The sequence below is a fragment of the Sciurus carolinensis genome, chromosome 7 (genome assembly GCF_902686445.1).
Source record: "Sciurus carolinensis chromosome 7, mSciCar1.2, whole genome shotgun sequence".
NCBI lineage: Eukaryota > Metazoa > Chordata > Mammalia > Rodentia > Sciuridae > Sciurus > Sciurus carolinensis.
Genome location: NC_062219.1, coordinates 99,769,651 through 99,793,570, shown reverse-complemented (window position 1 = coordinate 99,793,570; position 23,920 = coordinate 99,769,651). Strand labels below are relative to the sequence as shown.

The 23,920-nt window shown below is 40.5% G+C and overlaps 1 protein-coding gene and 1 non-coding gene across 2 annotated transcripts; both read left to right on the top strand.

The window, feature by feature from the left end:
* The first annotated feature begins 490 nt into the window (after positions 1–490).
* On the top strand, positions 491–1,434 carry LOC124989086 (holocytochrome c-type synthase-like). The gene has a single exon (XM_047559017.1). The coding sequence runs from the start codon at positions 491–493 to the stop codon at positions 1,307–1,309; it is 819 nt and encodes a 272-aa protein (XP_047414973.1). The 3' UTR covers positions 1,310–1,434.
* Positions 1,435–18,461: 17,027 nt separating this feature from the next.
* On the top strand, positions 18,462–18,536 carry Trnaa-ggc (transfer RNA alanine (anticodon GGC)). The gene has a single exon. It is a non-coding gene; the product is annotated as a tRNA-Ala (tRNA).
* The last annotated feature ends 5,384 nt before the right edge of the window (positions 18,537–23,920 follow it).

Below are 23,920 nucleotides of genomic sequence, written 5' to 3'. Positions count from 1 at the left end.
CACCTGAACTATAAATGTGGGGCTGGTTTGTGGGGACGAGGGAAGGAAGACTCTAGGAAGTCTAAGCCCCCCTCCCCCTGATTTGGGCACATCTGTGCAGGATCTGGCTTTCTGTCTTACAGAGTTCTGTTCAGCTCATCTTTGACACTTCTTACTCTCCTCTATTTCATGGAGAAAAGGTTTTCCAGATAGTTGTTCTGAGTTTTAGCAGAGTTTCTAATATCTGATTAGAAATAGGCATGACTGGAAATGGTGATAAGTATTGTAAAAAGGGAATAAGAGCGAGCTAGTTAAGAGAAAACGCACTTTTGTTATTGAGAACACAGAATGGGGCTTTAAACAGACACATTTGGTATGATAAGAATGACTCTCAGGAGTCCCGCCTTCGGAAAAGGAAGGAGCAGCGCTCGAGAGCGCCGGCGGTGACCGAGGCAACAGCGGTGACCCACTGGAAATTTAAAATAGTTTGGAGTCAACACTGATTCCAACCATGGGTTTGTCAGCCTCTACTCCTGCTGTTCCAGTTCAGACCTCAAAAGCTTCAGATCATCAGGCAGCATCACCACCTTCAGGATGCCCAATGCATGAAGGGAAAATGAAAGGCTGTCCAATGAGTGCAGAACCCTCTGCTCAAACCTGTGAGAGCAAAACATACTCTGTGCCTGCCCACCAAGATCATGCATATGAGTATGTGGAGTGTCCTGTTACAGGCGCTGCTGCTAAGAATAAGGAGAACCTGGATCCTTCAAATCTGATGCCACCACCTAATCAAACACCAGCTCCAGATCAGCCCTTTCCTTTGTCTACTGTCAGAGAGGAGTCATCCATTCCACGAGCAGATTCAGAGAAAAAGTGGGTTTATCCTTCTGAACAGATGTTCTGGAATGCAATGTTGAGGAAAGGGTGGAAGTGGAAGGATGAGGATATTAGTCAGAAAGATATGTATAATATCATTAGAATTCACAATCAGAACAATGAACAGGCTTGGAAGGAGATTTTGAAGTGGGAAGCTTTTCATGCTGCGGAGTGTCCCTGTGGTCCATCATTGATCCGATTTGGAGGGAAAGCAAAAGAGTATTCACCAAGGGCAAGAATTCGTTCCTGGATGGGGTATGAGTTGCCCTTCGACAGGCATGATTGGATCATCAACCGCTGTGGCACGGAAGTTAGATATGTGATAGATTACTACGATGGTGGCGAAGTCAACAAGGACTACCAGTTCACCATCCTGGATGTCCGCCCTGCCTTGGATTCGCTCTCAGCAGTATGGGACAGAATGAAAGTTGCTTGGTGGCGCTGGACATCATAACCACTGTTTTGTTTGTGATGCAAAGTATAAACTATTTTTTTCTGAGAGATACATTAAACTATTTTCCCCAAACTGAATTGCACTCACAATGTAATGGGACCTTCAAGTGGGTAATCACACTTCATCCTCCAATTAGCAAAGGACCCTTGCTCCATTCAGTTTTGAGCTGCATTTTGCCTTGCAGTTTATAGCAGATCGTTCTGAGTTTTCTTCTCATTTGGTTTAAGTGGGAAGCAGTCCCTCAGTTTGTCCCTTAGCTGCAATATTGCCTGTGTATTTCATCTAGAAAAGTCTGAAAAACTTCTGAAAAAGAGTTCTTAGAAAGCTGCTTTTTTCTTACTGTTTTCTCAGGAATATTTGAGAGGTAAAACCTGAAAGTCAGTGCACTGCTCATGAACTTTTACCTGGTCAAACCTTTTAACTAAAATCATTTATTATAGATAAGCAATATCTTTTTTATAAAAGACTATTATTTCTGAAGTCCCTACAATTTAGTCGAGACCCTGAACAAAATGCAAAGCCATACCCTTGCACTCAGCAAGACTAAGGCATGTCTTGGCTCTCTAAATTCTCATTTATATGCATTTTTCAGACTAGGCCTTGTTAAAGAAGTTTCAACTCACCATGAGGTGCTGATGCAAATACTTTGAAACATATATTTTAATTTTTAAAATACTTCCCTGTTGTTCAGATATGTAACTCTGCTCTCCCAAAATAGGTCTCTTCATTGTCCCTAGAATTTCAAATATTCCAACTTTGAGTCCCATTCCTTCCTCCATTTAAAGCCTTCACCCTGGTTGAGCTAATCTAGATTTAAAAATCTGGCTCAAGTCACAGTGCCAGTGATTATATTTAGCTGAGTATTAACATTCACAAGAAGAGTATTTTTCTCACATGTTTGCATCAATTCACTGTCTCAATTTTTATGTTTTCAGAAAGCTTTAAGCTTGCTGTTGAAATTTCTTGTATCAGTAACCCAAAAACTGTTCTAATTATAGCAGCATGTTACAAATGACTGTTTTTAAAAGTGTTAATATTAAATCCTTTAATTTATCCTGAATATTGTTAAATTAGTGGATGGAAAAAAAAAAAGAATGACTCTCAGTACATGTTCTCATAATTATTTTAAAATTAAATAGTGTTGTGACTACATTATTAGGGTACAAGTCTAGTGAGATAAGTACTGATTGGATTGTTCTTTTCTGCACTTCATTGAGATTTGTATTTAATCCTTAATTTCTTGTAGCATTTTCTGAGTCTCAGGTTTACCACCCCTTGTCGCGCTCCCTGCCCGCAGAGAGACGAGACACAAACCTGGTTCTTTTGAGCTCTTTATTTTGCGCGCTTACTTCCTCCTAGTTCTTTCTTTGTTCTCCTCTTTGAGGAACTTACACTCCAATATATACATTATTGTAACCAATCAGCAACTCGAGCACGAGGGGAGAGCATCCACAGATACAGGCAGCAAAGGCAGGCATACAGTGGACCTGCACTGTCCATCAGGGAGCTCAGCCAATCCCTGGAACTTCCTCAAAATAATGTCAGTTGTTTATGCAAAAGCCAACCGCACTGGCAGCCTGCCAGGCGCCATCTTAGCCTTGCCACACCTAGGGCCAGGGGTCCGGCCGAAACCCCGACAGTTCCCCCTTTTCTCTTTTAAAAAGAAAAGGAAAGCTCGGGACCGTGCCTGTCTTAGGCGGAGTGGTCAACCACCGTCCTTACCCGTCATCGGATAACTGTAGAGCATGCTACAGCTCCTGTCTTAGGTCGGTACGGTGTCACCTCCTTCCTTACCCGTCTTTGACTACCGGTCCAGCATCGAGAGCCATACTTGTGGGGAACTGCCGGCCTCTAGGGCAGTCATGGCCTGATGAAAAATAATCTGGTCCATTTGTTGGGTGGCTCGTAGTTGTACAACCAGATGAGTGAGGAAAAGGATACCAATGAGGAGAAGCAGTCCCAAAGTGCCCAAACCTGCCCACTGTTTTACAAAATCGAAAGCAGAAGAAAACCATTTAGCCATCTCAGATACAGAAGCAATATGTACCCTAGTAGAATTAGCTTTGACAATTTTGGTTCTAAGTTGTGAGGTAAGATTATCAAATTGAGATGACCAAGTAGAAGTAAGGTAAAGTGACAAATTACTAGATAACTCAGCTGCAGTGCTGAAATTATCATATACAATAGGGGTAACACAAACAGCTCTTAAAGAGTAAACACATCCCAGTCCCAAAAGTTCTTGTAATATGCCCACTTGTTCTTGTAGTAAGTCCACTCTTTGATTTATAAGGAGTATGTCTGTTGTTAGATGTTGGTTTAGGGTCTCTTTAGTCTGTAAGGCTGCAGCTGTATTTTCGGCCAAGTGATTGACTGCTGTTGCTGTAGGTATGGCAGTTGCTAGTGCTGCTGTTGCAGAAACCACTATTGCAGTGACCATAGCCGCTGTGATGCCAAATTTTTTTCTGTTTCTTGATAGTAACACTGGCAATTCTGCATCTATAACAGAGACTGGGACTGGTAGGAAGGTAGGAACACACATTAAGTTTGCCAGCAGGAACCTAGAAGCATTTTAACATTGAGAGATAGCACAAATCTGAAGTACAATTGAGAGAAGCAGTTGTTTTGTTACATAGTTGAACTGTTCCTCCTAAGAGACTAAAAAGAGGTAGTAAGTTAGTTTATTCTGTGGAAACACACAAACTGAGCCACAGCTCCAGTAAAGCACCGGGTTACCCTTATTACCCCAGAGTTAAAAAAAAAAACCCAAACAAAGAGACAAAGAGAAAGTTTATCTTTAGGGGACCTGAAGGTCTCCTCTATTCCCCCTTTTTGTTTATAAAGAGTATTTTTGAGGGTGAGATGAGTATGTTTAACAATACCTTGTTTTTGTGGGTTATAAGGTACATCTGTGGTTAGAGTTATTTTAATTTTAGTGAGGAATTGGTTCTTACCAATTTTAGTTTTTAAAGAAAAACTTAGACTTTATAACGTAGTACAATCTTTAACAGTTGCTTAACCATAATTGTATAAACCCCTATTTTTAAGACAATTGTTGTAAAGAATAAAACTTAATAGACACGAAGTTAAGAGTAAATTAGTGTTTCTAAGAAATCCTTGTCATTTTACCATGTTATTTTACCATATAGATTAAACTTTGGCTTATATCAGAACATTAGTATTTTACCTTAGGAAAAACCTTAAATAGCTTTAGCTGTTTTACATACATACAACCAACTTAATTACACACAGACTTGTTGAAACTTGCCCTTTATTACATACAGACTTTCTTATCCAGAAACATTTTCTTTTTTTTTTATTAAATATATTTTTAAACCCAGAACCTTTTATTTTTTTTTATCTGTCAACCCCTTTTTGTTTACATTTTGAAACAACTCTTATGAAATTTCTGAACTTAGATAAATTGTTTTATTTTAATAAGATTAAATATTTTGTTGTTTATAGTACTCTTAATTGAAACACAGTTGAAACTTTTGGGACCCTTTATATATAGAATTTTACTTGTTAGGACATAACTCTTAATAACCTTGTTTCTAGTTTAGTGATGACACAAAGCAAGTTTAAACCCTTTTTATTTACCAACCTATGAAAACACCAATAATGTTTAAGTATGATACCCCATGTAATTTAAGGAGTTAAAAGTACTTGATGTTATTTAACAATTAGCATTTAACTTTGTAAATTAACTAGACGTCTCTACAAACACATTTGAGTAATCCCATACATGTTAACTCCAATTTATTTATTTTATAAAAACCAAGATATCAGACAAGTGTCCTGAACAGGATCCGTTGCCTCTTTCCTGCTGAAGAAAAGTCCTAGAAGCAATTGATATTAGACATTGTTTAACATTAACATCTCATTAGTTTGACCACCTGGAGACTTGTAAGTTATTTTTAAAGATATTTTATTTTCATTAGTTTACCCAATTTAAATTGAACCTTTTTAAATCATGTGAATAAAAGTATTTGGATCCATTTTTAAATTTTAATTTTAAGAGCGCTCAGTTTTGACAAAACATGACATTAGACAGCACAACATAACACATAACACAAAATCAAAGGCCTTGTAACTTTATAGGTAAATGTTCATTGCAATGAAACAGTTGTTTAAAAACTTTAGTTGAATAAAAAATAGAACTGATCAAAAAGAAAAAAAAATCATTAACCTAGGTATGTAGGATCAAAATTATGAGCTCAAAAATACAGCATTAAAGAAAAAACAAAACAAATGAAGAATCCTAGAAAATAAGTTAGTTAAGTTTAAAACGGACACCCTTTTTTTTTTTTTTTTTTTTTTCAGGTTACCCCTCCTCCTTCCCGCTGAGACTGCTGCAGTTTACATTTCATTGCAGGCCTTGACAAGGCCAGGCAGAGGGGAGGGAGGATCACCCAGGACTTTTTAACCCTTTTTTTCCTGGTTGAGAAATCAGGTTAGGTTTGAATGCAGAAAATTATGAAACAATTATCTCCCAATACTTGTGGGGACTATGGCTACTATATTATGTTCCCACTGTGGAATATTTAACAGCCCCTCCTTTAAAAACCACGGAGAGACCTTCTCTATGGTATCAAGGAACGTTAGTGGCATTCCATGACTTTTTAGTAACTCCCTAAGAGGCTGTTGCATTTCAGTCTTAGACAGTTCTGTTCCTATGATTAAATCTTACAGTACTAAGAGCTCCAAGCACACAAACAAGCCACACAACAAACACAAAAATAACACACCACACACACAGTTTGGTACCACTTTATAAATTGAAACTAACTAATTTTACCAGGCAACGAGTCTGTCTTCTGTGAACTTTTACCGGGCTTTCAGCCTATTAACCTCTCTCTGTTACCAGGCTTAAAGCCTATTAATTTTTTTCTGTTACCGGGCTTAAAGCCTATTAATTTTTCTGTTACCGGGCTTAAAGCCTATTAATCTTTCTCTGTTACCGGGCTTAAAGCCTATTAATTTTTCTCTGTTACCGGGCTTAAAGCCTATTAATCTTTCTCTGTTACCGGGCTTAAAGCCTATTAATTTTTTTTTTTTTTTCTGTTACCGGGCTTAAAGCCTATGAATCTTTTTCTGTTACCGGGCTTTCTAGCCTTACTTACTTTATTACTTTATTGCTTTATTATTTTATTACTTTATTACTTACCACTTAACTTACCCTTGTCTGTGAAAAATTATTGTTCTTTGGTTCCCGGGTTTCGGCACCACTTGTCGCGCTCCCTGCCCGCAGAGAGACGAGACACAAACCTGGTTCTTTTGAGCTCTTTATTTTGCGTGCTTACTTCCTCCTAGTTCTTTCTTTGTTCTCCTCTTTGAGGAACTTACACTCCAATATATACATTATTGTAACCAATCAGCAACTCGAGCACGAGGGGAGAGCATCCACAGATACAGGCAGCAAAGGCAGGCATACAGTGGACCTGCACTGTCCATCAGGGAGCTCAGCCAATCCCTGGAACTTCCTCAAAATAATGTCAGTTGTTTATGCAAAAGCCAACCGCACTGGCAGCCTGCCAGGCGCCATCTTAGCCTTGCCACACCTAGGGCCAGGGGTCCAGCCGAAACCCCGACAACCCCTCCCAGACTTTTTAAATTTTTCCTATGCTGGAATTGAACCTGGGGTCTTACACATGCTAAGCAAGACTTTTACCATTGACCTACACTCCCAGCCCCTTCCCAAGCCTTTTAGGCAAAAGTTTAGGGTTAAAGGGGAAAAAAAATCAAGATAATTTAGTTTTGAACAAATAAGAATCCATATGTTTCTGAAAACCATGGGATTTTGGAAATAACAAACACTTGGGAAAGTTTAATAACATAAGATCTTCTGTCAAGGAGGTTCATGAACTCAGGATTTCCTGACTAACCTGGAGAAGAGGAGGAGGTCTAGAGCAAGCTGTTATTTGCTGTCTTTGCTGTGTTCTCCCTCAGTTTATGACAGGGTTGGGATTATGGGGTACAATGATGGGGAGACAGAACCAATAGGATATATTCATATACAAGAAGGGATTTATTTGGGAAATTTGCTCATACAATTCTGGAGGTTGAGGAGTACCATGACAGGCCACCTGCAAGCTGGGGATGTTGGTGGCATGGCTCAGGACAAGTACAGAAGCCTCAGAACCAGGGAAGCCAACAGAGTAACTCTGAGCCGGACCTGGGGAGTAGCTGGAACAAGTCCTGGAGTCCAAAGGCCAGACAGCCTGGAATTCTGAGGTCCAAGAACAGGAGAAGAGAGTGCCCCAGCTCCAGAAGGCATAAAAGGAAATCCTCTTTTCTCTGCCATTTTTCCCCCTATCCAGGTCCACAACTGATTAGCTATTACTCTCCCATGTTTCAGGCAGGTCCTTCCTTCTCAATTCACCCACTTACATGTCAATCTCTTCTGGAAACACCTTTACAAACACATCCAAAAGTAAGTCTTTTTTAAGTACTGGGGATTGAACCCAAAGACACTCTACCACTGAGTCACATCTCCATCTTTTTATTTTGAGATAGAGTCTCATTAAGTTGCTGAGGCTGTCCTTGATCTTTCAATCCTCCTTGCTTCAGCCTCTCAGGTCACTGAGATTAAAGGCTTGATTCACTGCTCCAGGCCCCAAAGTAATACTTTACCAGTTCTCTAGTTATTCTTTAACCCAGTCACGTTGTTACGTACAATCAACAATAACAAGCACATTTTTTTTTTTGAGACCAGGTCCTGAGCCAAGTGATCCTCATGCCTCAGCCTCCCAAGGGTTGGGAATACAGGTGTGTGTAACCCAGCTACAAGTACATATTCTGGCTCACTGACCTGGGATGGGGACTAAGATTGTGCACTCCTAAAAAGTGTTGAAGTGATGTTAATGCATCCCTCCTGGTCGTGAAACCACACAGGTTCTTATTAGAATTAACCCGGCCTGTGGAAGGCTAGCACAATTGGTACCTGGTTGGTGCTGACAATGTCTATGTCCAGACAGCATTTTATGAAGCTAAACATTACTTTCACCCTGCACAGTGAGTGTACCATAATTCAAGTCATGAAGTATATGTCATTTCCTCCAAAAACCAATGCAGAAAAGCTATGGAGCATATGGGCACCAAGGAGGAAGAAGATAAAAATGAAGTATTACAGGAAAAAAGGTGGAGATCAATAATAAGCTAGAGCATAAATTTTGTTGTTCTTTCTAATGTAATGGCAATTTGTTCTTAATTTATCTGCTTTTTCTGATATGCATAAATAGCAGCTGTGCTGGCCACATTGAAATTAATTACTTTTACTTGAATTAATGGTAAAAAAATTTAGGGTGACACAAACTTGGAACACTCAGAGAAGACAGTTGTTTATGGAATGCATTCACACAACTATTTATTGAGCCCTTTGCAACAAGCAAGGTACTGTGCTGAATTTTGGAGATATAGGACCCTTGGTTGTCTCACAGGCATTTGGGGGATACTGACACAGAACAGTTTTCAAAATGAATTAAAATTGTGATTTCTGGGGTAGAGAAGTGACTTGGTGATAGAGTGCTTGCCTAATATACCCTAGCTTCTATCCCCAGAACCAAAAAGAAGGAAAAAAAAGTAAATAAAATAACTGTGATCTCTTAATGAGAAAAGGGAACAAACTTTGAGAACATTTAAACTGGGACCTTTGACTTGATAAGGAGTGTAGGAAGACCTCCCTGAGGAAGTGATGTTTGAGGTAAGATCCAAAAGATGTGTTGTAATTAACTAGGTGAAGGGACTAAACAGTAGAAGGCACTGGAAGTGGGAAGGAGCTGGACCTCACCTATAAGGTCATTCAGGTGATCAATACACAACCTCACCTGATTTTAGGTGTGAGGCAATGAGCTTTGCTATTAGTGCTGATGCCAAAGACCTCCTGAGATTTCACACATCTCCAATCTGTTCTCATCCATGGTCACACACCCTCCCCACATGCTCCACATGACCAGCACATACTGGACTGTCCAGTCACCCCTTTACTTCCACATTCCCTTAGCCTCATCCTTAAGCTATAACCTATTAGACACAAGCACTTTTAAAATTTCATTTTCTTATAAATGTTGTATAGATTGCATCATGAAAATAAAGTGATACTTTAAAACACATTCTTTTATGTTTAAAAATTGAACTCCCCAATTTTTCAGATTCATGATCAGGTTTGGGAAGCTCTCCTGCATATTGAGTGAGCTGGATTTTGGAGAATGGACTGTTAAGGCTCCATGACCCTGGACAGAGGCTTTGGTCATTAACACCTTTGGTGTTCAGAATCCTAATGTGTGGTAGGCAGTGACTGCCAAGGCTCAGAGAAATGATCTTGCCCAATGTTAAGGTGATGGGTAATTAATGACAGAGTTAACCCGCAGTACTTATTTTGCCAGGTATTCTTATCTAGTCACTCCTTATCGCAAGAGTGCTCAACTTCTCCGTCTCAGAAGCTCCTCCAGGCCTTTCACATTTTACATTCCTTTTACAACCAACCTGGGGACTCAGGGAGCATTTCCATGCTTAATGCAATTATGACCCCCCAGGACTCAGTCCCTTTAGAGACGTTAGAATAAACAGAGGGCTGGAAAAGGCTCTGTGGTAGAGTGTTTGCCTAGCAAGCACAGGCTCTGGGTTCCATTGCGCAGCACCACAAAAAATAAATAAGCAAATACTTACTATAAGTAATAAATTACTTATTATAGGGGAAAATGGTTAGGGGGAATTCCTGTGCTTCTGGGAACTCTTGGGTCACAGAGAAGCCAGGTAGCTTGCTTCTCTTCATCCTTCATTACATTTTTACAGCCCCATTCAGTTTGAAAACCTTCAACGCAGAAACTGGCCTGATAGGAGTAATCTGACCACAAGGGAGCAGCATAGGACCACAGCTCTGTCTGAAATGAGCAGGTTGCTATCAGCTGGTCTTCCAAGCCAAACGTGGATTTGGGGTGCACATGACCTTTTACAAAATCGCAGGTGGGTGGGCCTCATCTCAAGTCAACTGTATTTTTGATTGCCAGGAATGGGGCACAGGCAACACTCTTGTTTAAACTTCCTCAGGTGATTCTGGTATAGGCCACTAATGGAGAATACCAAATCTCTGAAACGTGTAAAGGCTTCTAGGAATCACCTACCCAACCCCATCTGTTCCTGTTTTACTGACTCAGTAATAGATGCTTGGAGATAGAAATATTAGGTTTGGTGTCACTGGAAGAAGGCAGCACCAGGACCCAGTTCTTGCTCCACAGCATGTGTGCCTCCAAGCTCAAACTGGGCTTGTAACTGAACCAGAGGATCATGATGAAAAACAAACATCGATGGGGTCACATGAGGCCTAAAGAGCAGCGGAGGTTAACACTAGACAGACAGGACAGGGCACAGCACACAGGTACAGACCTTGATATCCATACCAAGGAAGCAAAACCTCGACGAAATATCTAGATTTCAGCCCTCATGCAGTAAAGAAGCATTGAAGGTATTTAAATCTGGGAGGGGTGCAGGAGAGCTGGACCTTGGGGCTCCTAGGGACTGGGGTTGGAGCTCAGGAGAGCACTTACCTAACATGCATGAGGCCCTGGGTTCAATCCCCAGCACCACCAAAAAAAAAAAAGAGAGGGAGGAAGGGGAGGGGGGCGGGAATGCTCCTGGCAGCAGGATTGACAGAAGGTCCAGAAATGGAGGCAGCATTCAGCAGGCTCCCCTAGGATCCTCCTTTTCAGGACACTCAGAACATAGAAAAGGTGCAAATCTTGGAAGGTGTTCTAGAATACTTGTGTAGAAGCATGGCCTCAAGAGTGGGCTGTGGTTGAGGACAGGGGTAGTAGAAAAGATATGGAATAGATAGAGACTAGTTTGGAGAGTAGCAGGGACTCCAGGTCTGAGGGCTCTTCTAGGTCTGACAGTGTATGGGACTGTCACAACCCTGGGGAGCTGGATGGTGGTGTTCAGAATGAACATGTTCTCCTTCTCCCTGACCTTGTCTTCTGCTCAGGATATCCTTGGTGAAACTCAGAAACCCACTCCAAGAAACCTCCAGAAGCACAGCGTTTACCCTGCTTGCCATTCTTACAAGTCTTTAGAGCTTTTTAATGTGCTGTCTGTGATGGAACCAGGTCACCTCTGCCCAGCTCACTGTCTCTCTGTGAGGGGCTGGAACCTGAGAGACTGTGTTTACCTGACATCCTCTCCACTTACCAACTTTCCCCCAACAAACCCTATTCTGTATTTCTACCACATGGCACTGGTGGTGTGTGCCTTGTCCTTCTTCTGTGACTTCTGGTCACCACACAGATGCACACACCATTTTTTTCCAAAGCTGGGTGTTTTGGGAAGAGGCCTTGTACAACTAGGTCTCCCCAGGGATGAGTAATATTTTGCTTCTGAACATGTGGCAGGTCACTTTTTATAAAGTAGAGTGGGGAGAAAAGAGAGGAGTCAATTAATACTATCTTCTACCTTTAAGGCAACACAAACTTCCAAAACATGGGTGTGTGCTCTCTTTCATTGTTCACCAGAACAGCCTGAGGAAGGAGGCAACTGATGTCAGGGATGAACCTGTCCACTCTATCCAGCCAATCCAACAGAGGGAAGGGTGTCCCTTTCCCTAGAAAAGCACCCCCAGGTGTAGCTGTTTTCTCACCGTGGAGCAAGGGTAGAAGTATGAAGATGTGAATCATTGGAACTGTCAAATATGAGAGAGTTATTCCTATAAAGGGTGAAATTTGTTTTTACTTTCACTGCTGGAAATTGAACCCAGGACCTTGTGTATGCTAGGCAAATGCTGTACCTCTGAGCCATGCTCCCAGTCCCAAGAGTGAATTTTAGTAACAATTATGCAAGTTGAAGCCTTTATTGACACCAACATCTTCATGTTCTTTGAAATGCTGTGAATAGTCAGCAGGTGCATTCAGAGATTCTAGATATTTCCCTTTGATGTGTACGCGCCTGACAATTAGGGCAATTTGGCAGCTCTTGGAAACTCTGCCTTCTCAAGGTATCATCATTTCTCTTTTCTCAGAGATGATCTGGTGCTCTTGTCTTTCAGATCACACCTGCAGGACCCAGCACTGACATCTTTGTAGAAATGGGTTCAGGTGTTCAATTGCACTAGACTAGTAATTGGGATTAGTCTCATTCATTTTCCATTTATCTCGCAGTAGCTACAAGTCTGCTTTTATCTTCTAATTTCCACAGGTGAAGATTGAACTTAGACAAGGATTTATTAAACTGGAATCCACAGAGTTAAGGTATACATATGGTCTCCAAGGATATCAACCCACAGATGTTTACACAAAATTTTATGTATATATACTTGTTTTCTAGGGAAAATGATAAAAGAACTTTTGGCTAAAACTTAAGCAACTGTAAAATAATTCCCAGGAAAATTTGACTTTTGTTCTTTTTCAGTCACCACTGGATACAAGGCCAGCTTTGGCCTTCTTTGGTGACTCACATTCAGATTATTCCCCCTCTCCAGCCATATCTGTCTTTTACCTTCACCTCCCACCAAATTGTAGACTTATTTATAATGAGTCAGTCTCTCAGTGCATGTTTTATGTATATAGTAATAATATATCACACTCATACACATAGACACATCATGGCCAAATGGAATTCGTTCTAGGAATGAAAAGGTTTGTTCAACATTCAAAAACATCAATTAATTCAGCATATTTTTAAGGAAAACCAAAACAATCATTAAAAACTAGGAATATAACTCAGCAGTTGAGTGTTTGCTTAGAGTGTGCAAGGCCCTGGGTTCAGTCCCCAGCATTGAAAAGAGTATATATGTGTGTATATATATATATATATATATATATATATATATACACACACACACACATAATAGATAAAATATTTGAAATGTATGCATATATATATATATATATATATATATATCAAAAAGCACTTGACAAAATTCAATGCCTGTTAATAGTAAACGCTCTTAGAAAACTTAAAATTTAAGGGAATTTCTTTAGCCTTGTCTTTATCAGGGGCATATATGAAAAAAACTATAGCAAGCAACATACTTAGTGGTGAACAACAAAGGGAAGATGTTTGGTCTCACTGGGTATTTTGGGGGTGGGGTGTTGGAGGTGCTGGGGATGGAACCCAGGGCCTTGTGCGTGCTAAGCCCATGCTGTACCACTGAACTACACCCCTAGCCTCTGGTCTTGCTAGTTTTATTTAATGTTGCTTTAGTCAGCTTTTTCACTACTATGGCATAAACACCCAATAAGAACAATTAGGAGGAAAAGTTTACTTGGGGGCTCACATTTTCAGAGGTCTCAGTCCACAAACAACTGGCTCCATTCCTCTGGGTTCCTAGTTAAGGAAGAACATCATGGTTGAAGAGTATAAGAGAGGGAATCAGTTCATATAATGATAAGGAAGCACAGAGAGAGAGACTCCACTTGCCAGATACAACATATATATCCCAAAGCCATGCCCCCAATGGCCCACCTCCTCCAGCACACCCCACCTGCCTTCAGTTACCACTCAGATAATCCAATCAGGGGATTAATTCACTAACTGGGTTAAGGCTCTCATAACTCAATCATTTCTCCTCCAAACCTCCTTGCATTGTCTCATACATGAGCTTTTGGGGGACACCTCACATCCAAACCATAACAAAATGCTGGAGGTCTCAGCCAGTGCAAGAGTCATACAGATAGGAAAGGAAGGAACAAAACTGTTGATGACATAATTAGATAAATCACAAAATACAATATCTAATTATGAGGGAAGATATGAAAAGTTTATAGTTGTATTTGTTTGTTTGTTTTTTTTAACCTGGTCTATGTGGACACCATTCACTTTGTGAGAGTTTAGATAATTCAAATGATAAAAACATGAGGAGAAAATAATCTGACATTAAAAATTAGGCAATATAGAAAATCAGACTGACAATGTTTGGAACATAGCCTTCATGATATATTACAGGTGTGAATTTGGGCAAGTTGCTTAATTGCCCTGAACTTCAGTGTTCTTACCTTAAAATGATATGAATTAAAATGAATTCACAGGAGCCAGGTGTGGTGGTGCACACCTGTAGTCCCAGCTACTTGGGAGACTGAGGCAGAGGATCTCTTGAGCCCAGGAATACAAGGCCAGCCTGGGCAACATAGCAAGATCCTATCTCTAATAAAATAAAATAAAATTTAAATCTCCTGGAGGACTTCTTAAAACAGATTGCTGGGCAGGGGGCTTAACACAATGATATAATGCTTACCTATCTTTTGAGGCCTGGGTTTAATTTCCAGTACCACAAAAACAGACTCCTGTGCCCTGCCTGCCCCAAGGATCCTGATTCAGTTCATGGGGAAGAAGGTGGAGAATTTGCATTTCTAACAAGTCCCTAGTTGAGGCTGATGTACTTTGAGAACTCTGGGGGCATCAGGTGAATTAATTTATGTAACTAAACTGCTTCTCAGAGGACCTGGCATGGGGCAAGTGTTCAGTAAATGTTAGCTGTTGTTGTCATTGTCCATGGCTTTCCTCCCTGATGGTGGTTGTCCTCAGCCATCTTCACCATCATCGTCACACATAAGCAATAACTGAGTAACGCCAGGCATTTCCCAAACTCTCACAGTTTTAATAATGACATTATACAAATTTTTTTAGCATTCCTGAGCAATTTCCATGGAAAGAATTGAACCCAGTATCCATGGCAGGCCTGCCTGTGGGCAGCCCAGCCCAGCTTACCCCTACATTGTGGAAATAAATGAGGACCAAGCAAATGAGAAAAGCAAAGGTCATTTATTCTGAACTTGTTGCAGAAAGGAAGTTGGCTGTTGTCACTGGTTTGGGCAGACATTCAAAGGCAGGCAGAGAAGTGAGGATGCTTTACAGTGAAAAAAAGGGAAGGCTCCAGGTAGCCCTGATTAGAGACTGTTGGTGTGGGGAAACTGCAGGATGGCTGGCTAGACGAGGGACATCCAGCGTGGTTGGTTAGAGGTGCCCACCTTGTTTTCTCTGGCTGCCTCAATTTAGGTGATGGATTCAAAAATTAGAGAAACTCCTAGTTTTTAAATCAAATTCTAGTCATTTGAGGATGTTTGTTACAGAAGTTGTTTAGATTGCCTGGTTGTCCTAGAGACAGCAATCTGGCTTCCTGCAAGCCTGACTTACAGCAGGCCGGCTTCTTGGCTGGTTTACCATAGGTAAGGCGTTGGTTTACTGGACGGGTTGCGGAAGTTATTAAGGTACAATCACCATGTGGTCTGGCCTTGGTCCACATGTGTATTCAGTCTCTCAGAATGCAGAGACAGTCTGAGGGGCAGGAAGCCCTGCTGCACTGACCAGCCATCCCCCCACTGAGTGACACACATGGCCCTTATTACAACTCAGACTGCCTCACTTCTGCATCATCTAGTGCAAGCCTTAGTGTTCATCTGTCCAAGAAAAGTACATGTTCCGGGCACATGAGCAGGTCAGGACTCAGAGGTTACCAAAACAATGGAACAGATCCTATAATTTATGGAATTACAAGCTAATCCCATGTGACAAACCTCTTATTGGTCATGGACCATCCTTCTGTGGGCAAAGGCCCAAACTCATTGTAGTTTACTTTTTATTGTTTTTACATGCATACCTATGTTTACAGCACACAATTCAACAGCCAAACTATGGTATCCATCAGTGAATGAGGGATAAAAAAAAAGTGATATATATATATATATATATATATATATATATATATATACACACACACAATGAAGTTCTATTCAGCCATAAAGAAAAATGAAATTATGTCATTTGTAGGAAAAGGTATGAAACTTGAGAACATTAAGTAAAGAAAATAAGCCAAACTCAGAAAGTCAAGGGTCTTATGTTTTCTTTCACATGTGGAAGACAGAGAGGAAAATGAAAAGAAGTGGGGAGGGAAATCTCATGAAAACTGAAATAAGATCACTAGAGTAGAGGAAAGAGGTCATGGCAGAAGAGGGAATGGAGAAATGCTGGGGAATGATATTGTCCAAATGACATTGTTATGTTGTGTTGCATGTACAAGGATTCCCACCATTATGTTCAGCTATGATGGACCAATAAAATGTATATGTGTGTGTACATATATATATATATATATGTACACACACATATATATGTATGGAAAAAAGAAGAAAAAAATGACTGGGACATGGCCAGGCAGCCTCTCCATATAGCCAGTGTGGTGGTCTTCTTTGCTTGGCGCTGGCTTCCCTGAGAGCAAGCATTCCAGGATACCCACATGGAAGGAACAGGTCTTCTTTTAATCTACCCTTGACAGTTACATAAGGAGAGAGGAGTTCAGACAAGATAGGATACAGAATCTAGTTAGAGGATTTAGCTTTAGACTGCAAGAGAAAAAAAAGCTGTTGTATCAGGAGAGAATGGGGATGGGTGGAGCAAACATGTGGATGAAGAATGGCATGTGGAGATGGGTACAGAAGTTGTAGGAGGCTGAGGAAATTCCTGTGTTTAGGCATCTAGTGTCCCTGTGTCTTTTTGTTGTTGCTATTCTATTAAGTTATATACAATCGTGGAGTATATTTTGAAATATTTATACAAACATGGAGTACATCTTATTCTCATTAGGATCCCAGTCTTATGGTTGTACATGATGTGGAGATTCACTGTGGTGTATTCATATATGTACAGATTCATTCCACTGTCTTTCCTATTCCTGTCCCCACTCCCTTCCCTTCATTCCCCTTTGTCTAATCCAATGAACTTCTATTCTTCCCTACCCTCTCCTTATTGTGTGTTAGTACCAACATATCAGAGAGAATATTCAACCTTTGGTTTTTGGGAGGATTGACTTGGTATGATAGTCTCCAGATCCATCCATTTACTGGCAAATGTAAAAAGTTATTCTTTTATTGCTGGGTAATATTCCATTGGGTATATATACCACATTTTCATTATTCATTCATCTGCCGAAGGGCACTTTGTTGGTTCCATAGCTTAGCTACTATGAATTGAGCTGCTATAAACATTGATGTGGTTGTGTCATTGTAGTGTACTGATTTTAAATCCTTTGGGTATAAACCAAGGGGTTGGGTAACTAGATAAAATGGTAGTTCCATGCCAAGTTTTCTGAGGACTCTCCACTCTCTAGAATGGTTACACCAATTTGAGGCCCACCAGCAATGTATGAGTGATTCTTTTCCCCCACATCCTTGTCAATATTTATTATTACTTGTATTCTTGATTGTTGTCATTCTGATTGGAGTGAGATGGACTCTCAGTGTAGTTTTAATTTGCATTTCTCTAATTTCTAGAGATGTCGAACATTTTTTCATATATTTGTTGACCATTTGTATTTCTTTTTGCCCATTCATTGTCATTTATTGACTGGGTTATTTGTTTTTTTAGTGTTAAGTTTTTTGAGTTCTTTGCATATTGTGGAGACGAATGCTTTATCTGAGGTGCAAGTGGCAAAGATTTTCTCCAAGAATCACATGATTATCTCAGTAGATGCAGCAAAAGCACTTGACAAAATACAGTATCCATTCATGTTCAAAACACTAGAAAAATTAGGGATAGTAGGAACATAGTTTAACATTGTAAAAGCTACATTCATTAAACTCAAGGCCAATATCATTCTAAATAGAGTAAAACTGAAGGCATTTCCTCTAAAAACTGGAACAAGAGAAAGATGCCCTTTCACCACTTCTACTTAACATAGTCCTTGACACTCTAGCCAAAGCAATTAGGCAAAAGAAACAAATTAAAGGGCTACAAATAGGAAAAGAAGAGCTCTAACTATCCCTATTTGCAGACGATATGATCCCACATTTAGAGGAACCAAAAAACTCCACCAGAAAGCATCTAAAACTCACAAATGAATTCAGCAAAGTAGCAGGATATAAAATTTACACCCATAAATCAATTGTGTTCCTGTTCACCATCAGGTACAGCATTAGCTGAGAGAGAAATTAGGAAAACTATCCAATTCACAATAGATGCCCCCCGAAATTAAAATACTTGAGAATTGGTCTTTAAAAAGAGGGTAAAAGACCTCTACAATGAACACTACAAAATACTAAAGAAAGAAATTGAAGACCTTAGAAGATGAAAGATCTCCTGAGTTCTTGGATAGGCAGAATTAATATTATCAAAATGGCCATACTACCAAAAGTACTATACAGACTTAAGGCAATTCTTATTAAGATTCCAATGATGGGCTGGGAAGATAGCTCAGTTGGTAGAGTGCTTGCCTGGCAAGCACAAGGCCCTGGGTTCAATCCCCAGCACTGCAAAAAAAAAAAAAAAAAAAAAAAAAAAAAGATTCCAATGATGTTGTTCATAAAAATAGAAAAAGCAGTAATGAAATTCATTTGGAAAGATAAGAGGCTCAGAATAGACAAAGCAGTCCTTAGTGAGAAAAGGATCACAACACCAGACCTTAAGTTATACTACTGAACTATAGAAACAAAAACATCATGGTATCAGTACTCACACAGACAGAAAGATCAATGGAATAGAATAGAAGACACAGAGGACACAGAGACAAAACCACATAAATACAGTTATCTCATACTAGACAAAAGCATCATAAACATACATTGAAGAAAAGATAGCCTCTTAAACAAATGGTGGTGGGAAAACTGGAAATCCATACATGCAGGATGAAATTTAACTCCTATTTCTCACCCTACCCAAAAAACTCAAAGTGGATCAAAGACCTAGGCATTAGACTAGTAACTCTACATCTACTAGAAGTAAATGTAGGGCCAAATCTACATCATGTTAGCTTAGAAACTGACTTCCTCAACAAGACTCCTGCTAAGGTTTAGATGTGAGGTGTCCCCCAGAAGTTCATGGGTGAGACAATGCAAGAAGGTTCAGAAGAGAAATCATTGGGTTATGAGAGTCTTAATCCAATCAGTGAATTAATCCCCTGATAGAGATTAACTGAGTGATAACTGGAGGCAGTTGGGGTGTGGCTGGAGGAAGTGATCATTGGAGGTGTGGCTATGCGGTATATATTTGTATCTGGCAAGTGGAGTCTCTCTCTGCTTCCTGATCATGATGTGAGCTGCTTCCCTCCACCACACTCTCCTGCCATGATGTTCAGCCTCACCTTGAGCCCCAAGGAAAGGAGCCTGCCTTCTTTGGACTAAGAGCTCTGAAACCCTGAGCTCTCAAATAATCTTCTCCTCCTCTACAATTGTTCTGGTAGATCTTTTATTCACAACAGTGAAAAAGCTGACTAAAACAACTCCTAAAGTGCAAGAAATAAAATCAAGAATCAATATTTAGGATGGTATAAAATTAAAATCTTCTTCACAGCAAAGGAAACATCAAGAACATGAACAGAGAGCTTCCAGAATGGCAAAAAATCTTTGCCACCTGCACCTCAGATAGAGGATTAGTCTCCAAGATATGCAAAGAGGGGCTGGGGAGAGAGCTCAGTCAGTAGAGTGCTTGCCTTGCAGACACAAGGCCCTGGGTTTGATCCCCAACACCGCCAAAAAAAAAAAAAAAAAGATATGCAAAGAACCCAAAAAACTTAACACCAGAAAAACAAATAACTCCATCAATAAATGGGCAAAATAACAGGACACTTCACAAAAGAAAAATACAATCAATGAATATATGAAAAAGTGTTCAACATCTCTAGAAATTAAGGGAAATGCAAATTAAAATTACAGCAATTCCACCTCACCCCAATCAGAATGACAAACAGAATGACAATAATTAAGAATACAAGTAACAATAAATGTTGGAAAGGATATAGGGGAAGAGGTTCACTCATTCATTGTTGGTGGGACTGCAAATTGGTGAAAGCAGTATAGAAATTCTTCAGAAAACTTGGTATGGAACCACAATTTGATCCAGTTATCCCATCCCTGGTTTATACCCAAAAGACTTAAAATCAGCATATTGCAGTGACATAGTCACATCAATGTTTATAGCAGCTCAATTCACAATAGCAAAACTATGGAACCAACTTAGGAGCCCTTCAACAGATGAATGGATAAAGAAATTGTGGAATATACACATGATGGAATATTACTCAGTCATAAAGAAGAATGAAATTATGGCATTTACCAGTAAATGCATGGAACTAGAGACTATCATGCTGAGTGAAATAAGCCAGTCCCAAAAAACCAAAGGTTGAAGGTTCTTTCTGATATGTGGATACTAACACACAATACAGCTGATGCTGTCTAATACGGGAGATGAGGGGTTAGGGAAGAACAGAAGTTCAGGATTAAACAAAGGGGAATGAAGGGAAGGGAAGGGGAATGGGAATAGGAAAGACAGCAGAATGGATTGAACATAACTTTCCTATGTTAAAAATTTAAAAATTTTTCCAGAACCCCGAGGAAGGAAGAATATAAACCAGCCTTAGGAATTGTATGAGTTTCCCTCAAAACCACAGAAGACTATTTTTCCCAGTAACCATTTTCCCTCAAGCTATGTAACACTGAATTACTGAAGAACACAAATTGAGATTAGTCTCAACCCAATGAGATCATTTTTGTGAAAAAAAAAAAAAAAACTTTTTAAGGAGTTGCACATATTCAAGTTACTGCTATTGTGTTAACTAGGACCAATAGAAATGTCTGTAAAATGATCTCCTAGCACCTCTCCCTACCCTGTGATTTAGGTTGTGTCCACTCAGTGCCAAAATTGTGGTCAATGCAGTGGAAGAAAGAAATCTGTCAGGCCAGTGATTTCATACTGTCTAGCCCAAAACAATGGGTGGATCATTTTTCACCCAGCTATTCTGGTAAAACCAAAACACGGTCTCAGTTCTTTGTTTTGACTAAGTAAATAGCTCTATCCCCTTTTCCACATTTAAACCTCCATGAATCCCCCTACCCCTGAAACTTTTCATGGAGGTGTTCTTAGTTCTTAGCTCAGACTTCAGCTTACTCTGCTAAGAGGTTTTCTTCTTTCTTTTTCTTTTTCAAATGTGACCCTGAACTCACATTTCCTGATCTACTAAGATAATAACCATGAGTGGACATGGCAATATTGGACAATCCCCAGTTTTTTGTTTTTGTTTGGTTTCAATTTTGAGACAGGCTCTCCCTGTGTTGCCCATGTGGGGCTTGAACTCTGCACTTTAGCACTCTGGGGTGCTGTAACCACCAGGCCTGGTCCCATTGTTTTAAAAATTTATTTATTGTATTTTTTCTTTCTTTGATGGAAGAGTTGGTGCTAGGGATGAATGTAGGACCTCACTCATGCTAGACAATGGTCCCACCACTGAGCTAAGTTCCATCCTCTGGACATCCCTAGTTTATACAATTTCCTGGATAATAAACTTGTTTTTAGAATGGGTTTTTCAAGGACTCTAGTACATAATTATAAAAATAACAAAGGCAATAACAACTACTACCATTTATTGAAAGCCTGCAATGTTTCAAGACCTCATTTCTACCTGAAAAACTGGAATATGAAAGGACACATTCCTCTGAAAATAGGCTTATTTGTATTATAGCACACTAAGAATTACGAGGGTCATTGGGCTGGGGATGTAGCTCAGTGCTAGAGTGCTTGCCTAGCATGTGTAAGACCCTGGGTTCAATCCCTTGTACTGAAAAAAAAAAAAAATATATATATATATATATATATATATATATATATATACAGACCAGGCAGAGTGGTGCATGCCTATAATCCCAGCTATTCAGGAAGCTGAGGCAGGGGGATGACTAGTTTAAGGTCAGACTGGGCAACTTAGTGAAATGTTATCTCAAAATTTAAAAACAAAAAGTTCTGAGGATGTAGCTCAGTGGTAAAATAACCCTGGGTTCAATCCCTGAAACTAAAAAAGGAGCAGAAGGAGGAGGAGGAGGAGGAGGAGAAGGAGGAGATGGAGGAGGAGGAGGGGGAGGAGAAGAGGAAGAACGAGAGTCAGGACTGGGGTGGATCACTTGCCTAGCGCTCACGAAACCCTGGGAACCATCAAGCTTAGTTTCAGGTAAGACTTCAACTCTGGAGCCATACATCCCACTCCCTGACCATATGATCCTAGGCCTCTCTTGGTGCATCAGTTTTAACCTGTGTGAAATGGGAGTAACGTCCAGCCTGCAGAGTCCTAGTGAGCGTAGAGGAGATACTGCATGTGTGAGGAGCTTATCAATGTGTCTAAATTCAGTGGAATACCAAGATTTTCTGATACATCAGACTTACACATTGGAGACATCCCATTGGCTCTGAGTCATTTTCAGGTATTCAAATTTAAAAGTCTCATCTAGTCCAGACCAATTTAAAAACCACAGTCCCAACATTCCCTATCCTGCTCATTTCTTCCTTTGGCTTGGGGCACTTGAAGTGGGGAAGTGTGGGGGTCTTTTTTTGTGCCTGCTGCCTTTCCTTTCTCACCCCCTGCTTTGGAGCAGTGGCACTTCTCTCTTACCTGGCTGGTGCTGCTCTCTCAACTGATGCCATTCCAGATCAGCTGTCTGTCACACTCTCTGGAAGGCAGCACAACTCCTGGTGACTTTGGAGCCCGCTGTGCATAGTTCTCTGACATTGGAGACAGGTTCCAGCTTGATCTCTCCTGAGCCCTTCCTCAGCATCTTGCTTTGGGAGTGGGGCCCCTGCAAGGTAGTTCAAATCCAGACAGCTTCGACAATGTGCAGTGGACCAGATGGAAACTCGTTTACCTTTGCTGGCCAAGCTACCTCCCTCTCTCTCTTCTCCCCTTTACCAGAGGGCAGATTAAAGGGCAGATCAGCCAGCCTGCTGCGTAAACATATGTGTAACAGGGGAAGTAGGTATTCATCATATGGGCTCCTCGCAATACAATGAGATAATCTGTTGGATTGCTCTCTTAGTTGTGGGAAGAGACACAGTCAAGGGAAAGGAGAGATAAATGACTCACTATCAAGACACAGTTCTCTACAATTCCTTCCTTGAATGAGGACCTGGATCTTCTTGTCTCCTGCTTATACGGCTGCTGGGGAGAAAGGGGATCCCACGATGGTTGGGTGGCAGAGCCAGCTTGCATGTTTCTTGATGAATCCTAAAGAGCAAGTCTAGCTGTTCTCTCTTGGCAGCTCTCTTTACAATGGGAGTGTTTCTTGTCTCTTTGACCCCTCGGGTGCTAGTAGCCATTTCTCAAATCAAACAATTCTGCACCATGTAGGAAGCACAGCCCATTACATGTTGGCCATCATCATTGTCACCTTGGATGTGAAAACTGGGTTTGGAAAAGTTGCATCAGTTCTCCAGGAGCCACAGTTATCAGGCCACAGAGGTTTGATTTGAACTCAGGTCTGGTTCCACAGCCCACCCACTTCATTAGTTTACTCTCCCTGACTAGTGTTGTGTCGCCGCCCGCGGCAACAATTGTGCAGGTATTTATTGGAGGTGGACTGGAAATAAACTACTTTTCCTATATTCACTAATTTATAGAGGAAGAGAGACTTTGAGAGAAAGATAGGCTTTGCTTAGAGGAAGAGAAACTTTGCTTAGAGGAAGTTTTAGAGAAAGACAGGCTTGCTATGCTTATCAGAGATCTGTTTCTTCTTAGAGGTGCGTCCTGCATCCTGTGAACTAAAGGGTGCAACCTAGAGGTGTGTTCTCAGTTCTCTGCTCTATGATCTGCCTTCTGCCACTGTCTACTGCTTCTTACTGCTAGCTGCTTCTCTTCTCTGCTAGCTGCTGCTTTTCTCTGCT

Bases quoted from the DNA above. Each gene is read 5' to 3' on its own strand.
- LOC124989086 (XM_047559017.1), top strand. From the start codon at position 491: ATGGGTTTGTCAGCCTCTACTCCTGCTGTTCCAGTTCAGACCTCAAAA.